This window comes from Nerophis lumbriciformis, linkage group LG18 (genome assembly GCF_033978685.3).
Source record: "Nerophis lumbriciformis linkage group LG18, RoL_Nlum_v2.1, whole genome shotgun sequence".
Lineage (NCBI taxonomy): Eukaryota > Metazoa > Chordata > Actinopteri > Syngnathiformes > Syngnathidae > Nerophis > Nerophis lumbriciformis.
The window spans coordinates 22,753,660-22,777,500 of NC_084565.2; the positions used below are offsets into that span (position 1 = coordinate 22,753,660).

At 40.7% G+C, this 23,841-nt stretch overlaps 1 protein-coding gene across 5 annotated transcripts in view; it reads left to right on the forward strand.

Annotated features, from left to right (window-relative positions):
- The window catches only part of tjp3 (tight junction protein 3), a 90,871-nt gene that overhangs the window by 56,139 nt on the left and 10,891 nt on the right, over nucleotides 1–23,841 (forward strand). For all 5 annotated transcript variants that reach the window (XM_061977848.1, XM_061977846.1, XM_061977847.1 and 2 more), the window contains exons 18-27: nucleotides 7,226–7,305; nucleotides 7,386–7,461; nucleotides 7,542–7,698; nucleotides 9,885–9,993; nucleotides 10,055–10,274; nucleotides 15,451–15,656; nucleotides 17,236–17,331; nucleotides 17,418–17,497; nucleotides 17,557–17,767; nucleotides 17,856–17,956. In XM_061977848.1, coding sequence (XP_061833832.1) covers nucleotides 7,226–7,305; nucleotides 7,386–7,461; nucleotides 7,542–7,698; nucleotides 9,885–9,993; nucleotides 10,055–10,274; nucleotides 15,451–15,656; nucleotides 17,236–17,331; nucleotides 17,418–17,497; nucleotides 17,557–17,767; nucleotides 17,856–17,956 — 1,336 coding nt within the window. The remainder of the gene's footprint in view (nucleotides 1–7,225; nucleotides 7,306–7,385; nucleotides 7,462–7,541; nucleotides 7,699–9,884; nucleotides 9,994–10,054; nucleotides 10,275–15,450; nucleotides 15,657–17,235; nucleotides 17,332–17,417; nucleotides 17,498–17,556; nucleotides 17,768–17,855; nucleotides 17,957–23,841) is intronic.

The window sequence follows — 23,841 nt, forward strand, 5'->3', positions numbered from 1 at the left end:
CCGGATCTGAACCCGAGCGGTGTTTTGTTATTGGACTTTTGTGCCCGTCACGGATTGTCCATAACGAACACCATGTTCAAACATAAGGGTGTCCATATGTGCACTTGGCACCAGGACACCCTAGGCCGCAGTTCCATGATCGACTTTGTAGTTGTGTCATCGGATTTGCCGCCTCATGCTTTGGACACTCGGGTGAAGAGAGGGGCGGAGCTTTCTACCGATCACCACCTGGTGGTGAGTTGGCTGCGATGGTGGGGGAGGATGCCGGACAGACCTGGCAGGCCCAAACGCATTGTGAGGGTTTGCTGGGAACGTCTGGCAGAGTCTCCTGTCAGAGAGAGTTTCAATTCCCACCTCCGGAAGAACTTTGAACATGTCACGAGGGAGGTGCTGGACACTGAGTCCGAATGGACCATGTTCCGCGCCTCTATTGTCGAGGCGGCTGATTGGAGCTGTGGCCGCAAGGTAGTTGGTGCTTGTCGTGGCGGTAATCCTAGAACCCGTTGGTGGACACCGGCGGTGAGGGATGCCGTCAAGCTGAAGAAGGAGTCCTATCGGGTTCTTTTGGCTCATAGGACTCCTGAGGCAGCGGACAGGTACCGACAGGCCAAGCGGTGTGCGGCTTCAGCGGTCGCAGAGGCAAAAACTCGGACATGGGAGGAGTTTGGGGAAGCCATGGAAAACGACTTCCGGATGGCTTCGAAGCAATTCTGGACCACCATCCGCCACCTCAGGAAGGGGAAGCAGTGCACTATCAACACCGTGTATGGCGAGGATGGTGTTTTGCTGACCTCGACTGCGGATGTTGTCGATCGGTGGAGGGAATATTTCGAAGACCTCCTCAATCCCACCAACACTTCTTCCTCTAAGAGGAAGCAGTGCCTGGGGAGTCTGTGGTGGGCTCTCCTATTTCTGGGCCTGAGGTTGCTGAGGTAGTTAAAAAGCTCCTCGGTGGCAAGGCCCCAGGGGTAGATGAGATCCGCCCGGAGTTCCTTAAGGCTCTGGATGCTGTGGGGCTGTCTTGGTTGACAAGACTCTGCAGCATCGCGTGGACATCGGGGGCGGTACCTCTGGATTGGCAGACCGGGGTGGTGGTTCCTCTCTTTAAGAAGGGGAACCGGAGGGTGTGTTCTAACTATCGTGGGATCACACTCCTCAGCCTTCCTGGTAAGGTCTATTCAGGTGTACTGGAGAGGAGGCTACGCCGGATAGTCGAACCTCGGATTCAGGAGGAACAGTGTGGTTTTCGTCCTGGTCGTGGAACTGTGGACCAGCTCTATACTCTCGGCAGGGTCCTTGAGGGTGCATGGGAGTTTGCCCAACCAGTCTACATGTGTTTTGTGGACTTGGGGAAAGGCATTCGACCGTGTCCCTTGGGAAGTCCTGTGGGGAGTGCTCAGAGAGTATGGGGTATCAGACTGTCTGATTGTGGCAGTCCGCTCCCTGTATGCTCAGTGTCAGAGCTTGGTCCGCATTGCCGGCAGTAAGTCGGACACGTTTCCAGTGAGGGTTGGACTCCGCCAAGGCTGCCCTTTGTCACCGATTCTGTTCATAACTTTTATGGACAGAATTTCTAGGCGCAGTCAAGGCGTTGAGGGGATCTGGTTTGGTGGCTGCAGGATTAGGTCTCTGCTTTTTGCAGATGATGTGGTCCTGATGGCTTCATCTGGCCAGGATCTTCAGCTCTCACTGGATCGGTTCGCAGCCGAGTGTGAAGCGACTGGGATGAGAATCAGCACCTCCAAGTCCGAGTCCATGGTTCTCGCCCGGAAAAGGGTGGAGTGCCATCTCCGGGTTGGGGAGGAGATTTTGCCCCAAGTGGAGGAGTTCAAGTACCTCGGAGTCTTGTTCACGAGTGGGGGAAGAGTGGATCGTGAGATCGACAGGCGGATCGGTGCGGCGTCTTCAGTAATGCGGACGCTGTATCGATCCGTTGTGGTGAAGAAGGAGCTGAGCCGGAAGGCAAAGCTCTCAATTTACCGGTCGATCTACGTTCCCATCCTCACCTATGGTCATGAGCTTTGGGTTATGACCGAAAGGACAAGATCACGGGTACAAGCGGCCGAAATGAGTTTCCTCCGCCGGGTGGTGGGGCTCTCCCTTAGAGATAGGGTGAGAAGCTCTGCCATCCGGGAGGAGCTCAAAGTAAAGCCGCTGCTCCTCCACATCGAGAGGAGCCAGATGAGGTTGTTCGGGCATCTGGTCAGGATGTCACCCGAACGCCTCCCTAGGGAGGTGTTTAGGGCACGTCCGACCGGTAGGAGGCCGCGGGGAAGACCCAGGACACGTTGGGACGACTATGTCTCCCGGTTGGCCTGGGAACGCCTCGGGGTCCCCCGGGAGGAGCTGGACAAAGTGGCTGGGGAGAGGGAAGTCTGGGCTTCCCTGCTTAGGCTGCTGCCCCCGCGACCCGACCTCGGATAAGCGGAAGAAGATGGATGGATGGATGGACAATCCGGGGGGTGGAATGAGGAGGGTTTGGTTGATAACAGCACTTTAGTCATCAACAATTGAGAACAGAGAAATGGACATTAAAACAGTGTAGGTCTGACTTGGTAGGATATGTACAGCGAGCAGTGAACATAGTGAGTTCAGATAGCATAAGAACAAGTATATACATTAGAAATACATTTGATTATTTACAATCCGGGGAGGTGGGATGTGGAAGGGGGAGGGTGTTAGTCAAGGGTTGAAGTTGCCTGGAGGTGCTGTTTTAGTGCGGTTTTGAAGGAGTATAGAGATGCCCTTTCTTTTACACTTGTTGGGAGTGCATTCCATATTGATGTTCTTCATGATTTGATTTGATTCCCATTCTTGGGGTGATGATTCGATTCAGAATCGATTCTTGATTCAACGCGATTACCGTGATATATTATTTGATGTATAAATTATAGTAAAACCTTTTCAAAACAGGTTACAGCTTACAAAAGCTCTTCATGGCTGCTGACTAACACGGGCAGTGTTGGCCTAAAACAATGGTGTCAAACTGGTTTTCATTGAGGGCCACATCTATGGCGTCACATTAGTGCCAAAAATCCGAGCGCATAAAAACTGTTATCGCGCGCTGATTCTCCACTTCGTGCGCACGCGTGGTGCCTTTCTGCGCGCGGGCCGTCTCGGTCTGTGCACTCTCTGTGTACTCCTGGCATCTCTCCTCGCGCTGTCATGTTTCTTTTTGTCGCACCCCCGGCCAAAGTATGAAAAAAACTGTGACTTATAGTCCGAAAAATACGGTAACCAGAAGTCATGATCATAATTAAAGATATAATAATCTTTTTATTTACTTTCCCTAATATCTAAAATTATTCATATTCTCTTCATGTCATATTATGCTCCTTCCAGTGCTGTTGTTTTTAGTTTTAGTTTGTATCCAATCAGAAATCAGGTTGTTTATGTTGCCATGCTGTACCAAATCTGCCAGATGCCTTCAGAATCAACAATGCGGGCGTCCGTGCACTGTAAGTGAACGGGGACATACAGTTGATAGACAGTTGCGATAGCCAAAAAGATCGCGAGTTGTTGTCAGTAAGGCTTTCTAGCTGGCCTCACGTTGAACGTGACAATTAGGCGTCCTGGGATTGGCTACTCATCGGGATCGTTAGCGGATGAATTTGAGAACACATAGAGTTGATAGACAGTTGCGATAGCCAATCAGATCGCAGGTTGTTGACAGTTGCTGTTCTGTTGCAACTAAAAGTTGTAAACTCTTGTTGTAAAGTGTGTCATGCTTGTCATTTAATTAATATTGTAACTTGTGTATTTGTCGCCATCATGTGGTCAGGGCAGTTAATATATATTTGAGAAGTGTGTACTTTGAATCAAACTTTATTGACCGGAAGTTGCATAAGCCAAGCAGAGAAATTTACGGTATATGTTTTAATTGCTGATGTGTTTTAATTGATTTTTAAATGCGCCAGAAAATAACCCGTTTTGTACACTGTTGATGCCCAGTAGTGCGTAAATGTGTTCCTGTACAGTTTTTCTCCAGCAATGATCAATTGGTGACATATTTTGAGAGGTAATCATTGAAGGCCTAGGTGGGAAACGCACGACCCGCCACTGAGTAATGGCTGCCTTCAGAGGGACGCTTTATAAAATCAATTAAAATTATGCATGCGGGCAATAACCTGTGATTAATCAAAATTCAAATTGATCTGATTTTAAAAAAAATTATAATAATCATTTGACAGCATTGATATAAATGTGTATCAGTAATCACCTCATATTATTACATTATTGCCTATGCACTTGATTATTAGATTTTTTTCATTTACAAACTAATGCTATCTTTACTAACATATTTTTGTAATACACTATATAATAATGTAATATTTGGCATGATTCTATAATAACGTTTAGAAGATACGCATTTTTTTCTGTCAAAATCGAAATAATTATTTGCATTTAGTAAAAAAGGAATGAAGTATTTTATTAACACACTTTTCCCAGGCACATGCAATGATGTGGCGGGCATTGAGTTTGACACCTGAGGCCTAAAAGATGTGTTTTTAAATATACATACTTAAAATTTTATATACAAAAATCACAGATTGTTAATCAATCTAAATAAAAAAAATAGACTAACCCCAACTCCAACCCAATCGCAGCTTTGTAATACTTAAGAAATGTACAAAGCAATTGAGAAGACATACAAATACAATACAAACAAATATAAAGGCAACAGTATCAATAAAGGTAATAATATCAATAATAGTTGTGAATGTTTTTAATCCAAAAATGTATTCTTAAATAAACATGTTCTTTAATAAATTCAAGAAAATTATGAATCGATTAAGAATCTGATCTGAATAAATAAAAATTGCAATTTGTATGTGAATTGATTTTTTGAAACACCCTTATTATTCGTCCAATTTTATGCTTAAACATACTTAATACCAAATAAATGTAGAGTATGCTTTAAAAAATACCTCAAAGAAATTAGTGAAGTGGTTAAAGCAGTGTTTCCCCCAGAAAATGTGTTAGTTAAGGTGGTGTCTCTCCAGGGGGAGGGGGCGCGTCGCCCGGGACAGGCGGACGGACAGGGAAGGGGGTGGGTGGGTGTAAGGAACAGTGTAATTTGGCCTGTCGCCACCATCACGTCTCCATTTCATCGCTGCCACCACAGCCTGGGGGGGCAATAGACTACAGACTGTGGTGAAGTAGACCAGCTTCGTCACGTGAAGAAGCCTACAATTCTTGGTTGTGTTTTGCGCTCCGTATGCTGAATGGCAATATCTCGATATTTTTTCCGTAAAGTAAAAACAAAACACAAAACAGTCCTAGTTACCTGAGATACTAAGTATGTCATTATTATGACTTAGTAAGTCAATATTTGGACTTACTAATTTACTAAGTCAAAATAATGACTTACTAAGTCAAATTAATGACTTACTGTAAATAAGTGTTTGCAATAAGCGTTTGAAAAAAAGAGTTAAAAGTGGGGCCACATGCTGACATATGCTCAACTCATCATGCTTAATTTATTACAGCATTTGGGAAGCCTGTAGTTGATTTTTATTATGTAAATGTTACATTTCTATCAACATGTGATAGCAGGGACCCTGCTATTCAAAACTAGGCTGCTACATTACTAATGATTAATGTAACTATAGCTGAAAAAATAGTACAATAGCAATAGGAGAGACTATTCATCCCTGAACACCATGGAGTTCATGTAGGCTTAATGATGCAGTTACATTATTATATCAACTATCAGAGACAGAAACTCTTCATTTAACATAATATCCTTTTTTGCTACTTCAACACAGCTCAATCAACACAGAAAAAGATAAAGTGAAATAACTTAGTTGTTAACTCTAGGTCAATAATGCTTGTCTTTCTCGCAGACAGACAGGGCTTTGCTGTCCGTAACACACGCACGCACGCACACATACACACACACCGCACAGTGAGCTAACGTTACGCTAAAAGCAAATTAGCCTTCACCTCAAGGACTGCGAGCGAGCTGAGCTGCCGCTTATGTTTCTAGAACGTCAACAGGCTCATAGCGATGTTACTAGTAGTTGACTGGGAGGTGTTTATTATAATTTGGGGGGAGCCCGCTGCCTTATGCTTACCTGCTAAACACCTTTCTACTCACCACACCGCAGGAGCACTGACTCCATGCACTCTGAATACGCACTGCTGATTGGCTGTTACCGCTCAGCGTGTAACCAATCAGATGGTTCTGTGGGTGGGACAATGCTGGGTGCTGCAGAGACGTACTGACAGAGGCAGAACGAAGCGTAGCAGCTTGTTAAGACATTACCGTATTTTCCGCGCACCGGATTATAAGGCGCACCTTCAATGAATGGCCTATTTTAAAACTTTGTTCATATATAAGGCGCACCGCATTATAAGGCGCACAGAATAGATGCTACAGTAGAGGCTGGGGTTAGGTTATGCATCCCGTAGTTGCGAGACCTGTTGTGGTTCAATATTGATCCATATATAAGGCGCACTGGATTATAAGGCGCACTGTCAGCTTTTGAGAAAATTTGAGGTTTTCAGGTGCGCCTTATAGTGCGGAAAATACGGTAGTTTAGGCGGTGGCTCTTTGTTGTTAAGGCGGCCGCCTTAAAAACAAAGAGCTGCGGGAAACCCTGGGTTAAAGTCCCAACGATAGTCACACACACTAGGTGTGGTGAAATTATCCTCTGCATTTGACCCATCACCCTTGATCACCCCGTGGGTGGTGAGGGGAGCAGTGAGCAGCAGCGGTGGCTGCGCCCGGTAATCATTGTGGTGATTTAACCCCCAATTCCAACCGTTGATACCTGAGTGTGAAGCAGGGAGGTAATGGGTCCCACTTTTATAGTCTTTGATATGACTCAGCCGGGGTTTGAACTCACGACCTACCGATCTCAGGGCGGACATTCTAACCACAAGAGCCACAATATTTGAAGTGTGATGTGGTGAGAGACGACTGTAAGTTATGATGTGTCCAGTTTCAGTAATGGTATTGTTCATATTGGACCGAGGAACCAGTCATTTCTAATTCTACGGTTAGCATTACATTTTGCAACACTGGTACCCTTCTGCTTTGGCATCACACAAAAGCCAAAGAAAAAGCAGTCCGATGCTTTTCTGTGACACAGTAAATTCATTATCCAGATCTATGGTTATCATCACACTTTTCCTCCCAAGCAATCACTGGAAAATGTTGTTTGAACTCTAAAGTTGGCTAAAAGGCTTTGGTTTGTAACTTGTTGTATGTCCAACACAGTGCTCCAGATGTGGCTAATAAAAGTGGGACCATGAGGTCTGGGATCTCTGTGAAGAACAATCCACCAGCACCAGTTAACTGTAAAAGCATCCTCTAGCATTTTTTCCAAGGAGAAGAATTGATTACACTTTTAACCAGGTTTTATTCTCATCATCATCAGACTCCGCTCCGGCTAAGCCTGCTGAGGAGCCCATCTACTCGTTACCTCCTGACTCGTTCCCGTCATCCAACCCAGGGTGAGAGTACCTATCGTATTTACCATCTAGTGTTCTTCACGCCAGCCTGTGTTGAAACTGTTGGTCATGGCGTTCCCCAGGTACAGCTCCGACTCGCAATCAGTGTCCTTCATGAAGGAGGGCAGTGTGGGCCTGAGGTTGGTGGGCGGCAACGACGTCGGCATCTTTGTGGGAGGAGTGCAGCCCAACAGCCCCGCCTATGTGCAGGGCATGAAAGAGGGCGACCAGATCTTGAAAGTGAGTGGTCGCTTCACTTGACACATATGCCTCGCTGTTTCCCCCTCTGGGGTTGTGGTAGTACTGCATACATAATCAACCCCAGGTTTAATGGCTACATCAAGCCTATTTGAGGGTTGTTCGGCGGGCTAAATGAAAAGCTGTTGTCGGCCGGATGTGGCCCGCGGGCTGCCAGTTAAATAGACCTGTCATAAGTCTTCTATTTGTGCAATAAACAGCCTTATTCAATGCAAGCTAATACAAACCCCGTTCCCATATGAGTTGGGAAATTGTGTTAGATGTAAATATAAACGGAATACAATGATTTGCAAATCATTTTCAACCCATATTCAATTGAATGCACTACAGACAAGATATTTGATGTTCAAACTCATAAACCTTTTTTTTTTTTTGCAAATGATAATTAACTTAGAATTTCATGGTTGCAACACGTGCCAAAGTAGTTGGAAAAGGGCATGTTCACCACTGTGTTACATGGCCTTTCCTTTTAACAACACTCAGTAAATGTTTGGGAACTGAGGAGACACATTTTTTAAGCTTCTCAGGTGGAATTCTTTCCCATTCTTGCTTGATGTACAGCTTAAGTTGTTCAACAGTCCGGGGGTCTCCGTTGTGGTATTTTAGGCTTCAAAATGCGCCACACATTTTCAATGGGAGACAGGTCTGGACTACAGGCAGGCCAGTCTAGTACCCGCACTCTTTTACTATGAAGCCACGTTGATGTAACACGTGGCTTGACATTGTTTTGCTGAAATAAGCAGGGGCCTCCATGGTAATGTTGCTTGGATGGCAACATATGTTGCTCCAAAACCTGTATGTACCTTTCAGCATTAATGGCGCTTTCACAGATGTGTAAGTTACCCATGTCTTGGGCACTAATACACCCCCATACCATCACAGATGCTGGCTTTTCAACTTTGCGCCTATATCAATCCGGATGGTTCTTTTCCTCTTTGGTCCGGAGGACACGACGTCCACAGTTTCCAAAAACAATTTGAAATGTGGACTCGTCAGACCACAGAACACTTTTCCACTTTGTATCAGTCCATCTTAGATGAGCTCAGGCCCAGCGAAGCCGACAGCGTTTCTGGGGGTTGTTGATAAACGGTTTTTGCCTTGCATAGGAAAGTTTTAACTTGCACTTGCAGATGTAGCGACCAACTGTAGTTACTGACAGTGGGTTTCTGAAGTGTTCCTGAGCCCATGTGGTGATATCCTTTACACACTGATGTCGCTTGTTGATGCAGTACAGCCTGAGCGATCGAAGATCACGGGCTTAGCTGCTTATGTGCAGTGATTTCTCCAGATTCTCTGAACCCTTTGATGATATTACGGACCGTAGATGGTGAAATCCCTAAATTCCTTGCAATAGCTGGTTGAGAAAGGTTTTTCTTAAACTGTTCAACAATTTGCTTACGCATTTGTTGACAAAGTGGTGACCCTCGCCCCATCCTTGTTTGTGAATGCCTGAGCATTTCATGGAATCTACTTTTATACCCAATCATGGCACCCACCTGTTCCCAATTTGCCTGTTCACCTGTGGGATGTTCCAAATAAGTGTTTGATGAGCATTCCTCAACTTTATCAGTATTTATTGCCACCTTTCCCAACTTCTTTGTCACGTGTTGCTGGCATCAAATTCTAAAGTTACCGGTAATGATTATTTGCAAAAAAAAAAAATGTTTATCAGTTTGATCATCAAATCAAGCACACCTGTAAGGTGAAAACCATTTCATCTTGAAGCTCATCGAGGGAATGCCAAGAGTGTGCAAAAAAGTAATCAGAGCAAAGGGTGGCTATTTTGAAGAAACTAGAACATAAAAATGTTTTCAGTTATTTCACCTTTTTTTGTTAAGTACATAACTCCGCATGTGTTCATTCATAGTTTTGATGCCTTCAGTGACAATCTACAATGTAAAAGACATGAAAATAAAGAAAACGCATTGAATGAGGTGTGTCCAAACTTTGACCTGTACTGTATATTTTTTTTATTTTTTTTTTATTTTGTTTAAACATTTACTGTATTTATTTAAATTTTGACATATACAGTCCAGAAATACAATTAAACCCATGTAATTTTTTTCCTTCTTTATTTTCAGTATACGGCCCTTTTGTGGAAAAAGTTTGGACACCCCTGTCATAGATTATACTGTGTACCACAAAAGTTGTCTCATGTCCCCCGCCAGGTCAATAACATCGACTTTGGCCATTTCACTCGGGAGGAAGCCGCCAATTACCTTCTGAACATCAAGAGAGGAGAAAAAGTGGACATTCGCACTCAGAATAAGATGGACAGTAAGTAAAGTAGAACTATGACAGGCCCAATCATCGTAATCATTTTTCTACTCTTTTCTAGTTTATAAGAAGATCATCAAGTCCAACCTGGGGGACAACTTCTACGTTCGCACGCACTTTGACCACGAGACCAATCACCCCATCGGGCTTAACTTCACCCGAGGAGACGTGTTCCGGGTGGTGGACACAATGCATCGTGGGAAGTTGGGCAACTGGCTGGCCATACGGATGGGGAACGACCTGCATGAGTTGGACAAAGGCACCATCCCTAACCAGAACAGGTACTGAACCGCAGGGGCGTAGCACCAAATTCTGGTTCCCGTACACAAGACTCCTGAAGGGGCCGTCTATCACACCCTAAACCCAACGTCGCTTCCCAATACACACACTATTGGTATGTTTACATGCACTAAAAAACTAACTTTTGCATGAATTTGGTTGCAACGAGCTATTTAAAACACAACCTATTTAGTTAGGATTCTGACTTTAAAAGATGGGATTAACATATCTAGACTGGATATGATAACCCCTCCAAAAGAATTAGTTTTTGTTTTTTTGTTTTTTACCTTTCGTCTATCACGGGGGTCGGCAACCCGCGGCTCTAGAGCCGCATGTGGCTCTTTAGCGCCGCCCTAGTGGCTCTCTGGAGCTTTTTCAAAAATGTATGAAAAATGGAAAAAGATGAGGGGAAAAAAATATATTTTTTGTTTTAATATTGTTTCTGTAGGAGGACAAACATGACACAACCCTCCCTAATTGTTATAAAGCACACTGTTTATATTAAACATGCTTCACTGATTCGAATATTTGGCGAGCGCCGTTTTGTCCTACTAATTTTGGCGGTCCTTGAACTCACCGTAGTTTGTTTACATGTATAACTTTCTTCGACTTTCTAGGACGTGTTTTATGCCACTTCTTTTTCTGTCTCATTTTGTCCACCAAACTTTTAATGCTGTGCGTGAATGCACAAAGGTGAGTTTTGTTGATGTTATTGACTTGTGTGGAGTGCTAATCGGGCATATTTGGTAACTGCATGACTGCAAGCTAATCGATGCTAACATGCTATTTAGGCTAGCTATATGTACATATTGCATCATTATGCCTCATTTGTAGCTATATTTGAGGTCATTTAGTTTCCTTTAGGTCCTCTTAATTCAATTTATATCTCATGACACACTATCTGTATGTAATATGGCTTTTAATTTTTTGTGGCTCCAGACAGATTTGTTTTTGTATTTTTGGTCCAATATGGCTCTTTCAACATTTTGGGTTGCCGACCCCTGGTCTATCACCTCATCTTTGTTCCAAAATGTTGGTGCTGTGTGTGACTGCCAGGGGAACTGCACTTTTTTTGGAGAATTTTGCCTTTCGTACACAATCATTATGAAAGACATGACGATGGATGTTATTATTCTTTTAAATATTCTAAATATTAAATAAATGCGATCAAAAGTCTGTTTACAATGGAGCCTATGGGAGCCGAGCAATTCTGCCTATAAAGCCCTTAAAAAAACATCCAAACACCTTCATTGAGGTTTTATATACATGTTGTAAGTATATATGTATTGTAGTGACAGGAACATTTATAATAACATTTAGTATTTATGTATTTTGATCATTTTAAGCATACGCGGCGCATTCATTTAAAAAACACATCCCGTTTGTTTAGTTTTTTTTCTTCATCTCTGATTATTACTAACTGCAGACATTATGAGAGCCAATGAACATAATAAAACAACACTTACTGTACAAAGTCTGCTGTAGTTAGTATGCCGACTGCTCGGATGTTCATATATTCCCATTTAAATGAAGAATGACTCAAAATCCTCACGAAGAAAAGTTATTCAGCAGTTTCAGGTCCTAAATGGCTGTCAAAGTGTACCAACTTGTTGGAATATCTACTCAGACTTTTTCTGTCCAGGTGAGATAAATGATTTATGATCTAGAACAGGGGTGTCAAAGTCAAGGCCCGCGGGCCAGATCCGGTCCACGAATGAATTATCTATGGCCCCCGGGATGATATTTGATTACCGTATTTTTCGGAGTATAAGTCGCACCGGAGTATAAGTCGCACCTGCCGAAAATGCATAATAAAGAAGGAAAAAAACATATATAAGTCGCACTGGAGTATAAGTCGCAAATTTATTTGATAAAACCCAACACCAAGAATAGACATTTGAAAGGCAATTTAAAATAAATAAAGAATAGTGAACAACAGGCTGAATAAGTGTATGTTATATGACACATAAATAACCAACTGAGAACGTGTCTGGTATGTTAACGTAACATATTATGGTAAGAGTCATTCAAATAACTATAACATATAGAACATGCTATACGTTTACCAAACAATCTGTCACTCCTAATCGCTAAATCCCATGAAATCTTATACGTCTAGTCTCTTACGTGAATGAGCTAAATAATATTATTTGATATTTCACGGTAATGTGTTAATAATTTCACACATAAGTCGCTCCTGAGTATAAGTCGCACCCCCGGCCAAAGTATGAAAAAAACTGCGACTTATAGTCCGAAAAATACGGTTGTATTAGAACCGGCCCGCAGGCCACAGCCGCCTGCTGCTGTTTTGCAGGCACCAATACTCCATCAGTGTTGGCGCTAGGAATTTTCAAAATGGGGGACCCTATCAAGTTATAAAAATGGGGTCCAACAGTAAATTTTTGGGGTCCGACTTTTTTGTAAGCGTTTTGAAAACAAATGATTAACGTATGCATTATCCTGTTATATCTCACATTCTATATTGTGTTTTGGAAAAAGGTTGTCATAAACGTTACTTAATTCATAACAAAAAATAACACAAAAGAAAACACATTTTTATGCATATGTAAATTCAGTTATAAACATTCATTCACTTTCTTCTTTCCTTCCTAAACTTTACCGCTGTCAGTATTGTTTTCTATAATTTTATTGTAATATTTTAAGAATGCGTTTGTTCTATTTTTGGCCGAAGTAAGACAAAAAAAAACAATCGGAAGTTGTCTTTATTTTTTAGTTTTAATGCCATGATTTTTAGGGATGTCCGATAATGGCTTTTTGACGATATCCGATATTCCGATATTCTCCAACTTTTTAATTACCAATACCGATATATACAGTCGTGGAATTAACACACTATTATGCCTAATTTGGACAACCAGGTATGGTGAAGATAAGGTTGGTTTTTTTAAATTAATAAAATAAAATAAGATAAATAAATTAAAAACATTTTCTTGAATAAAAAAGAAAGTAAAACAATATAAAAACTGTTACATAGAAACTAGTAATTAATTAAAATGAGTAAAATTAACTGTTAAAGGTTAGTATTATTAGTGGACCAGCAGCACGCACAATCATGTGTGCTTACGGACTGTATCCCTTGCAGACTGTATTGATATATATTGATATATAATGTAGGAACCAGAATATTAATAACAGAAAGAAACAACTCTTTTGTGTGAATGAGTGTAAATGGGGGAGGGAGTTTTTTTGGGTTGGTGCACTAATTGTAAGTGTATCTTGTGTTTTTTATGTTGATTTAATTTAAAAAAAAATAATAATAATAAAATAAAAAAGATACCGATAATTTCCGATATTCCATTTTAACGCATTTATCGGCCGATAATATCGGCAGGCCAATATTATCGGACATCTCTAATGATTTTAATTGTCCGGCCCACGCGTGCACAGATTTTCCTCCACGCGGCCCCTGAACTAAAATGAGTTTGACACCCCTGATCTAGAATAAACTTACTGGGAGCAAAGAAGCGAGGACGCAGCAGACCACTCAATGATGTAAACAGACACACACGGAAGTGATCACCGCGCCGCTATTAATAGTCTGTCTGCGTTAGCGCTTATAATAACAATATCACTAATACTTGGTTAATATTCAAATCATGAAATGTAAACTGAGTATTTTTGAATGGTTATTTATTGGATTTTATGGGTGAAATAGAGGAGCTCCCATTGGCTCCACTGTAAGCTGACTTTTATTTACGTTTAATATTTAGAATGCATTTTTCTTAAATACATCCGTCATCATGTCGTTCAAAGTGTTCCAAGCTCGGTCTGCAGCTATCCACGTGGAACGAACCATTTTGCATTCTTGATGGGGGGTGTAAGCAGACTTTGACATTCTTAAGTTGATTTAAGCAGTTTTATTATTGTTCAGTTTAGGGTTGTACGGTATACCGGTATTAGTATAGCACCGCAATACTAATGAATCATATTCGGTACTATACCGCCTCTGAAAAGTACCGGTCCGCTAATCCTCGCCTCCATGGCGACAAATAAAGTAAGTTTCTTACAAGTATCATCCCTGCAGGACGAGGAATAGCTAAACATGCTTCACTACACACCGTAGCTCACCGGCGTCAAAATGTAAACAAACGCCATTGGTGGATCTACACCTAACATCCACTGTAATGATACCAAGTACAGGAGCGTATCGAGTCGATACTATATGATTACGTTGATATTTTTTAGCATCACAAAATCTTCTTTTGTTTTATTTAAATGTATATTATATTTATAAACTCAGCAAATATGTCCCTGGACACATGAGGACTTTGAATATGACCAATGTATGATCCTGTAATGACTTGGTATCAGATTGATACCCAAATTTGTGGTATCATCCAAAACTAATGTAAAGTATCAAACAAGAGAAGAATAAATGATTACAACATTTTAACAGAAGTGTAGATAGAACATGTTAAAAGAGAAAGTAAGCAGATATTAACAGTAAATGAACAAGTAGATTAATAATTCATTTTCTACCACTTGTCCTTAATAATGTTGACAAAATAATAGAATGATAAATGACACAATATGTTACTGCATATGTCAGCAGCTAAATTAGGAGCCTTTGTTTGCTTACTTACTAATAAAAGAGAAGTTGTCTAGTATGTTCACTATTTTATTTAAGGACAAACTTGCAATAAGAAACATATGTTTAATGTACCCTAAGATTTTTTTGTTAAAATAAGGCCAATAATAAATTTTTTCATGTTCCCTTTATCTAGAAAAGTACCGAAAAGTATAGAAATAATTTTGGTATCGGGACAACACTAGTTCAGTTATATGATGACATTTTTTCTAAACATTTATGACGTCATTTTGTATAACTTACATATTTAAATGACAGAAAAACAATCTTCAAACTTCACAAAAGCCCAGGCTCTCCCTGTGCTTAGGGCCCTGGTGCAACACCCCCACTTTCCCCTCCACGTTGACGCCCCTCATTTGCCGGTTTCCATGTTAAAGACAAAGGTGACTAAATGAAATAAATATAAGATGGCTCTGACTTTGCGTGATCTTAGTAATAAAAAAAGGCTTCACTAGTCCATTTTTACCTTTCTATTTACATTATTGTAACCAATAAGAGAAGAGATCAATGTCATGTAAGATACATGAAACCCTGTAATTTCTCTTCCGGACGTTTTTTTTATCCATCAGGGCCGAGACGCTGGCCAGCCAAGAGCAGGCGCAGAGGGCAAGCGGGGAGAAGCAGCTGTCGGGACCCAGGGCTGAGTTCTGGAAACTACGGGGCCTCAGAGGGAACAAAAAGAATGAGAAGAACATGCGGCGCTCTCGGGACGACCTCCTGCAGCTCACCATTCAGGGAAAATTTCCCGCTTATGAGAGAGTCCTGCTCAGAGAAGGTGCTCACTCACTACATACAAACCCCGTTTCCATATGAGTTGGGAAATTGTGTTAGATGTAAATATAAACGAAATACAATGATTTGCAAATCATTTTCAACCCATATTCAGTTGAATATGCTACAAAGACAACATATTTGATGTTCAAACTGATAAAAAAATATTTTTTTTTTGCAAATAGTCATTAACTTTAGAATTTGATTCCAGCAACATGTGACAAAGAAGTTGGGAAAGGTGGCAAATAAAGTTGAGGAATGCTCATCAAACACTTATTTGGAACATCCCACAGGTGAACAGGCAAATTGGGAACAGGTGGGTGCCATGATTGGGTATAAAAGTAGATTCCATGAAATGCTCAGTCATTCACAAACAAGGATGGGGCGAGGGTCACCACTTTGTCAACAAATGCGTGAGCAAATTGTTGAACAGTTTAAGAAAAAACATTCTCAACCAGCTATTGCAAGGAATTTAGGGATTTCACCATCTACGGTCCGTAATATCATCAAAGGGTTCAGAGAATCTGGAGAAATCACTGTACGTAAGCAGCTAAGCCCGTGACCTTCGATCCCTCAGGCTGTACTGCATCAACAAGCGACATCAGTGTGTAAAGGATATCACCACATGGGCTCAGGAACACTTCAGAAACCCACTGTCAGTAACTACAGTTGGTCGCTACATCTGTAAGTGCAAGTTAAAACTCTCCTATTATGCAAGGCGAAAACCGTTTATCAACAACACCCAGAAACGCCGCCGGCTTCGTTGGGCCTGAGCTCATCTAAGATTGACTGATACAAAGTGGAAAAGTGTTCTGTGGTCTGACGAGTCCACATTTCAAATTGTTTTTGGAAACTGTGGACGTCGTGTCCGCCGGACCAAAGAGGAAAAGAACCATCCGGATTGTTGTAGGCGCAAAGTTGAAAAGCCAGCATCTGTGATGGTATGGGGGTGTATTAGTGCCCAAGACATGGGTAACTTACACATCTGTGAAGGCGCCATTAATGCTGAAAGGTACATACAGGTTTTGGAGCAATGTATGTTGCCATCCAAGCAACGTTACCATGGACGCCCCTGCTTATTTCAGCAAAACAATGCCACGCCACGTGTTACATCAACGTGGCTTCATAGTAAAAGAGTGCGGGTACTAGACTGGCCTGCCTGTAGTCCAGACCTGTCTCCCATTGAAAATGTGTGGCGCATTATGAAGCCTAAAATACCACAACGGAGACCCCCGGACTGTTGAACAACTTAAGCTGTACATCAAGAAAGAATGGGAAAGAATTCCACCTGAGAAGCTTAAAAAATGTGTCTCCTCAGTGTTGTTAAAAGGAAAGGCCATGTAACACAGTGGTGAACATGCCCTTTCCCAACTACTTTGGCAAAAAAAATGAAGTTTATGAGTTTGAACATCAAATATCTTGTCTTTGTAGTGCATTCAATTGAATATATGTTGAAAAGGAATTGCAAATCATTGTATTCCGTTTATATTTACATCTAACACAATTTCCCAACTCATATGGAAACGGGGTTTGTAATTAGTATTAGAAAAGCTCATTTTAATGCTGTACGTGTCTATCTGCAGCTAATTTCAAACGACCCATCGTCATCCTGGGTCCTCTTAATGACATTGCTATGGAGAAGCTGGCCAGAGAGTTGCCTGAAGAATATGAAGTAGCTGGTAGCGTTCCTCTTCTTTTTTTCTGTTTTGATGCATTACACTTTAGACCACCAATTGAAAACAAGCATTATTTCATCTTTTGTCAGAAATGGTTCCTCGCAGCAGTGGTGGGGACAGCAGCTCAACGGTCATTAAACTGGACACCGTGAGGAAGATAGCAGAGAAGGTGAGTTAAAAGAGTGAAAGTAAATAAAGGCTATTTTATTTACTCTATTTGGGTTCCAGGACAAGCACCCTCTGCTGGACATCACCCCAACCGCCGTGGAGAGGCTGAACTACATCCAGTACCACCCAATGGTGATATTCCTGGACCCCCACAGCCGCAAAGATGTCAAGGCCATGAGGCAAAGGTACAGCCCCGACTCCAACAAGAGCTCCAGACGCCTCTACACGCAGGCGCTCAAACTGAGGAAACACTGCAGCCATCTTTTCTCAGGTAGTCCGTCACACACCTGCATGGCATGTGTACTGTTGTGTACGATGACAGCCAAATACATTCCGTGATTTTTGTATCCTTCATCCAGCACGTGTTGACCTGCAGCCCGGCTCCAATGTTTGGTACCAACTTCTAAAGGATAAGATTCGCCACCAGCAGTCCAAACCAGTCTGGGTATCTGAAGTCACGGTAAGAAATGTAGAAAGTATTCACAGTGCTTCCCTTTTTCCACATTTTGTTATGTTACAGCTTTATTCCATAGTGGAAACATATTTTTGTGAGCAAAATTCTACAGACAATACCACATAATGGGAAGACATACTACAAAAACAATGCTTTTTTTAATATGTTTTTATTTTTAATTGAAAAAAAAATAAGTGTATAAAAATTCAGGGTATATAAATTCAGTGTAAAAAAAATTCAGGGTTTAAAAATGTGTTGCTTCAAAAAGCAAGACTTACTTCCGATAAATTAGGACTGAAGTAGAGATGTCGATAAGTGCTTTAAAATGTAATGTCGGAAATTATCGGTATCGTTTTTTTTTTTTTATCGGTATCGTTTTTTGTTTTTTTGTTTTTAATTAAATCAACATAAAAAACACAAGATACACTTACAATTAGTGCACCAACCCAAAAAACCTCCCTCTCCCATTTACACTCATTCACACAAAAGGGTTGTTTCTCTCTGTTATTAATATTCTGGTTCCTAGGACTGAAGTAGAGATGTCCGATACGGCCGATAAATGCTTTAAAATGTAATATCGGAAATTATCGGTATCGTTTTTTTTATTATCGGTATCTGTTTTTTTTTTGTTAATTTTTTTTATTTTTTATTAAATCAACATAAAAAACACAAGATACACTTACAATTAGTGCACCAACCCAAAAAAACCTCCCTCCCCCATTCACACTCATTCACACAAAAGGGTTGTTTATTTCTGTTATTAATATTCTGGTTCCTAGGACTGAAGTAGAGATGTCCGATGATATCGACCTGCCGATATTATCGGCCGATAAATGCTTTAAAACGTAATATCTGAAATTATTTTTATAAATATAAATTTTTTATTATCGGTATCTGTTTTTTGGGGGGGTTTTTTTGTTTTATTTTTTTATTTTTTATTAAATCAACATAAAAAAACACAAGATACACTTACAATTAGTGCACCAACCCAAAAAACCTTCCTCCCCCATTTACACTCATTCACACAAAAGGGTTGTTTCTTGCTGTTATTAATATTCCGGTTCCTACATTATATATCAATATATATTAATACAGTCTGCAAGGGATACAGTCCGTAAGCACACATGATTGTGCGTGCTGCTGGTCCACTAATAGTACTAACCTTTAACAGTTAATTTTACTCATTTTCATTAATTACTAGTTTCTATGTAACTGTTTTTATATTGTTTTACTTTCTTTTTATTCAAGAAAATGTTTTTAATTTATTTATCTTATTTTATTTTATTAATTAAAAAAAAAAGTACCTTATCTTCACCATACCTGGTTGTCCAAATTAGGCATATTAATGTGTTAATTCCACGACTGTATATATCGGTATTGGTAATTAAAGAGTTGGACAATATCGGAATATCGGATATCGTCAAAAAGCCATTATCGGACATCCCTAAAAATCATGGCATTAAAACTAAAAAATAAAGACAACTTTCGATTGTTTTTTTGTCTTACTTCGGCCAAAAATAGAACAAACACATTCTTAAAATATTACAATAAAATTATAGAAAAAAATACCGACAGCAGTAAAGTTTAGGAAGGAAAGAAGAAAGTGAATGAATGTCTATAACTGAATAAATATACATATGCATAAAAATGTGTTTTTAATTTATTTATCTTATTTTATAATTTTTTTTAAAAGTACCTTATCTTCACCATACCTGATTGTCCAAATTAGGCATAATAATGTGTTAATTCCACGACTGTATATATCGGTATCGGTTGATATCGGTATCAGTAATTAAGAGTTGGACAATATCGGAATATCGGATATCGGCAAAAAGCCATTATCGGACATCCCTAGACTGAAGCAATCGATCTTGTTGCAGAACCAGCCAATGAGGTGTAAGTTTGAAGTCACGTGACACGAGTCTTGCAAAACATCATAAAAAAGGCAGTTAACTGGGGCGGTATAGCTCGGTTGATAGAGTGGCCGTGCCAGCAACTTGAGGGTTCCAGTTCGATTCCCCCTTCCGCCATCCTAGTCACTGCCGTTGTGTCCTTGGGCAAGACACTTTACCCACCTGCTCCCAGTGCCACCCACACTGGTTTAAATGTAACTTAGATATTGGGTTTCACTATGTAAAGCGCTTTGAGTCACTAGAGAAAAGCGCTATATAAATATACTTCACTTCACTTCACTACCTAGGCATAATACAACATAATTAACATTTCAATGCAGCCTGCTGGATATTTTCAAACTATAGAAATGATTCCAATGGTTAGAATCTGCACTTTTGAGTGACATACGAAGCTCTGCTTCATGCAGACCAGGCACGAACAGAGTGGGCGGGGCTTGTTTATGGCGCAGCGAGTGTCAGACGGAAGCAGATTTCTGCAGCAAAGTTCTGCAAAACAGTGATATTATATTGAATATGTGGATGTTTGTTACCCTTGCCGTTTGTGTTTCGCCGTGTGTGTTGCATCTTTGTTGCTTTTGCTGGATTATAAAACATGTCCATCAAGGAGGTGGTCTGCAGTAGAGGAGCGGCGTTCGTGTATTTTAAATATTCAGTGTTTTATTGTTCCTAGTTAGTATTGCAAATCCCATATGATGTATTTTCATGTACAGTAAAAAACTAAAAAGACCATCTCAAAAACAGAATGAACTTTAGTTTGTTTTACTGAATTACAAATAGGGTTTTATGCTGCCAATTCCGATACTGACCATCCATGAGTGAGATTGACCAATACTGATAAGATATATTAACTGTAGATATGTCACTTTATTTATTGTGAATGCTATTGTCAGTTTAACAATATTAACAGAATATTTAAACAAACAAAATCAATAACTATTTATTTATGTATTTTGTCTTTTGCCCTCAAAGTCCAGGGAATTTTTCCCAGAGTTTGTAAATATGAACAGAAACAAAAGCATTTATTTTTTTATAGGATAAAAGTATTCACCGTATCACTCTAGTATGGATCATATACTGATACTACACTTCATATCGACTCAACCAATTTATGTATCAATCCGATCATCCTCTTACATGACATGTACTGACTGCCACAATGCTGACACACCAACACTTGCTGTTATATTTTTCTCTCTAAACTCTTATTATTCTACTTATCCACTTCCTGTTAATAACTGCTGACTTCCTGCTGTTACTTTTTAAAGCTTACTAAGCATTTATTTCTTGGTGTTTACAGCTATTAGCATTGCTGCCCCTTGTTTGCTTCCAGTGTGAAACATGTTTAGCCTCATCATCCAGTGATAATGACACTTGACAATGACACCTAAGGTACTAAGAAATTATATTGATTGCTGTAATGGAAGTGATTATTGTTCGTATAGAGCACAGATGTCAAACTCTTCACCCGCCACATCATTTAGAGCAGGGGTCTCAAACTCAATTTACCTGGGGGCCACTGGATGCAGAAACTGGGTGAGGCTGGGCCACAAGAAAAGATTTCTTAAAAAAATCTAACATGAACTTTTTAATGAATTCACCTTCTTTGAATGGCTATCCCGCCCTAGCATCATACTTGCCAACCCTCCCGATTTTTCCAGGAGACTCCCGAATTTGAGTGCCCCTCCCGACTATCTCCCGGGGCAACTATTTCCCCGAATTTGTCCCGATTTTCACCCGGACAACAATATTAAGGGCGTGCCGTGATAGCACTGCCTTTAACGTCCTCTACAACCTGTCGTCGTGTCCGCTTTTTCACCATACAAACAGCGTGCCGGCCCAGTCACATGTTGTATGAAGCTTCTGCAGACACACGTAAGTGACTGCAAGACATACTTGATCAATAGCCATACAGGTCACACTGAGGGTGGCCGTATAAACAACTTGAACACTGTTGCTAAACACCAAACAAGAATGACCAACACATTTCGGGAGAACATCCGCACCGTAACACAACATAAACACAACAGAACAAATACCCAGAACACCTTTGCAGCCCTAACTCTTCCGGGCTGAAATATACACCCCCGCTACCACCAAACCCCGCCCCCCCCAAACCCGCCCACCTCAACCGACGCACGACGGGGGTGTTGATTTGGGGGGGCGGGGGTTGGTGGTAGCGGGAATGTATATTGCAGGCCGGAAGAGTTAGGGCTGCATGGGATTCTGGGTATTTGTTCTGTTGTGTTTATGTTGTGTTACGGTGCAGATGTTCTCCCGAAATGTGTTTGTCATTCTTGTTTGGTGTGGGTTCACAGTGTGGCGCATATTTGTAAGAGTGTTAAAGTTGTTTATACGGCCACCCTCAGTGTGACTGACCTGTGTGGCTGTTGATGAAGTATGTCTTGCAGTCACTTACGTGTGTGTACAGAAGCCAAATACAACATGTGACTGGGCTGGCACGCTGTTTGTACAGGTTGTAGAGGGCGCTAAAGGCAGTGACATAACGGCACGCCCTTAATATTGTTGTTTGGGTGAAGACATTCGAGAGAATGGTTGCCCTGAAATTCGTGAGTCTCCCGGAAAAATCGGGAGGGTTGGCAAGTATGACGCTGTCAAGCGCCATTCATATAAAACCCGCGGGCCGCATTAACATTACATTTTCATATTAAGGTGCGAGCCGCAAAATAACGCCTCGGCCGCGTGTCTGAGACCCCTGGTTTAGAGTGACTTGCGAAAGCCTTAAAATAATATGAAAGTATCTTTTCTTACTAAATGTATTCGTTCTATTTTGACGGGGGAAAAATACATGTATTGCATGCAATTGAATATATGTTAGACATTAATATAATCTAATAATACAACACAATTTATACTATGATGTTATTTAGTTAAAATAATAATAATAATAATAAATAGCTTGAATTTTGATTTCAAAGCAAGTTATCCATCAAACTGTTTACTTTAAAAATGACAATAAAATAGATAAAACTGATGGTAAAAACTGGCAGCCCAGGTACCAGAATTTAACTGCAAAAAGACTGTAGTACCATTTTTCCATTTACAGTAATATGCTATAAAAATCACTGTGAATTTTTACAGTAAAATTGTGGTCACTGAGCTGCCCGTTTTTTTTTGTTTTTTTACAGTGTGTGTAAAAAAAAAAAAATTAATCAAATGCATGGGCAATTGTATAATAATACCATGAGATGAATCCTAATACATTAATATACAAAAATTGTGGGGCAGCCATAAAACCAGAATACAATGATTTGCAAATCTTTTTCAACTTACATTCAATTGAATAGACTGCAAAGACAAGATATTTAATGTTCCAACTGAGAAACGTAATTTTTTTGGAAAATAATCATTAACTTAGAATTTAATGGCAGCAACACATTGCAAAAAAGTTGGCACAGGGGCATGTTCACCACTGTGTTACATGGCCTTTCCTTTTAACAACACTCAGTAAACGTTTGGGAACTGAGGAGACCAATTTTTGAAGCTTTTCAGGTGGAATTCTTTCCCATTCTTGCTTGATGTACAACTTAAGTTGTTCAACAGTCCGGGGGTCTCCTTTGTGGTATTTTAGGCTTCATAATGCGCCACACATTTTCAATGGGAGACAGGTCTGGACTACAGGCAGGCCAGTCTAGTACCCGCACTCTTTTACTACAAAGCCACGCTGTTGTAACACGTGCAGAATGTGGCTTGACATTGTCTTGCTGAAATAAGCAGGGGCGTCCATGATAACGTTGCTTGGATGGCACCATGTTGCTCCAAAACCTGTATGTACCTTTCAGCATTAATGGTGCCTTCACAGATGTGTAAGTTACCCATGTCTTGGGCACTAATACACCCCCATACCATCACAGATGCTGTTTTTTTTAACTTTGCGCCTATAACATTCCAGATGGTTATTTTCCTCTTTGGTCTGGAGGACACGACACGATGTCCACAGTTTCCAAAAACAATTTGAAA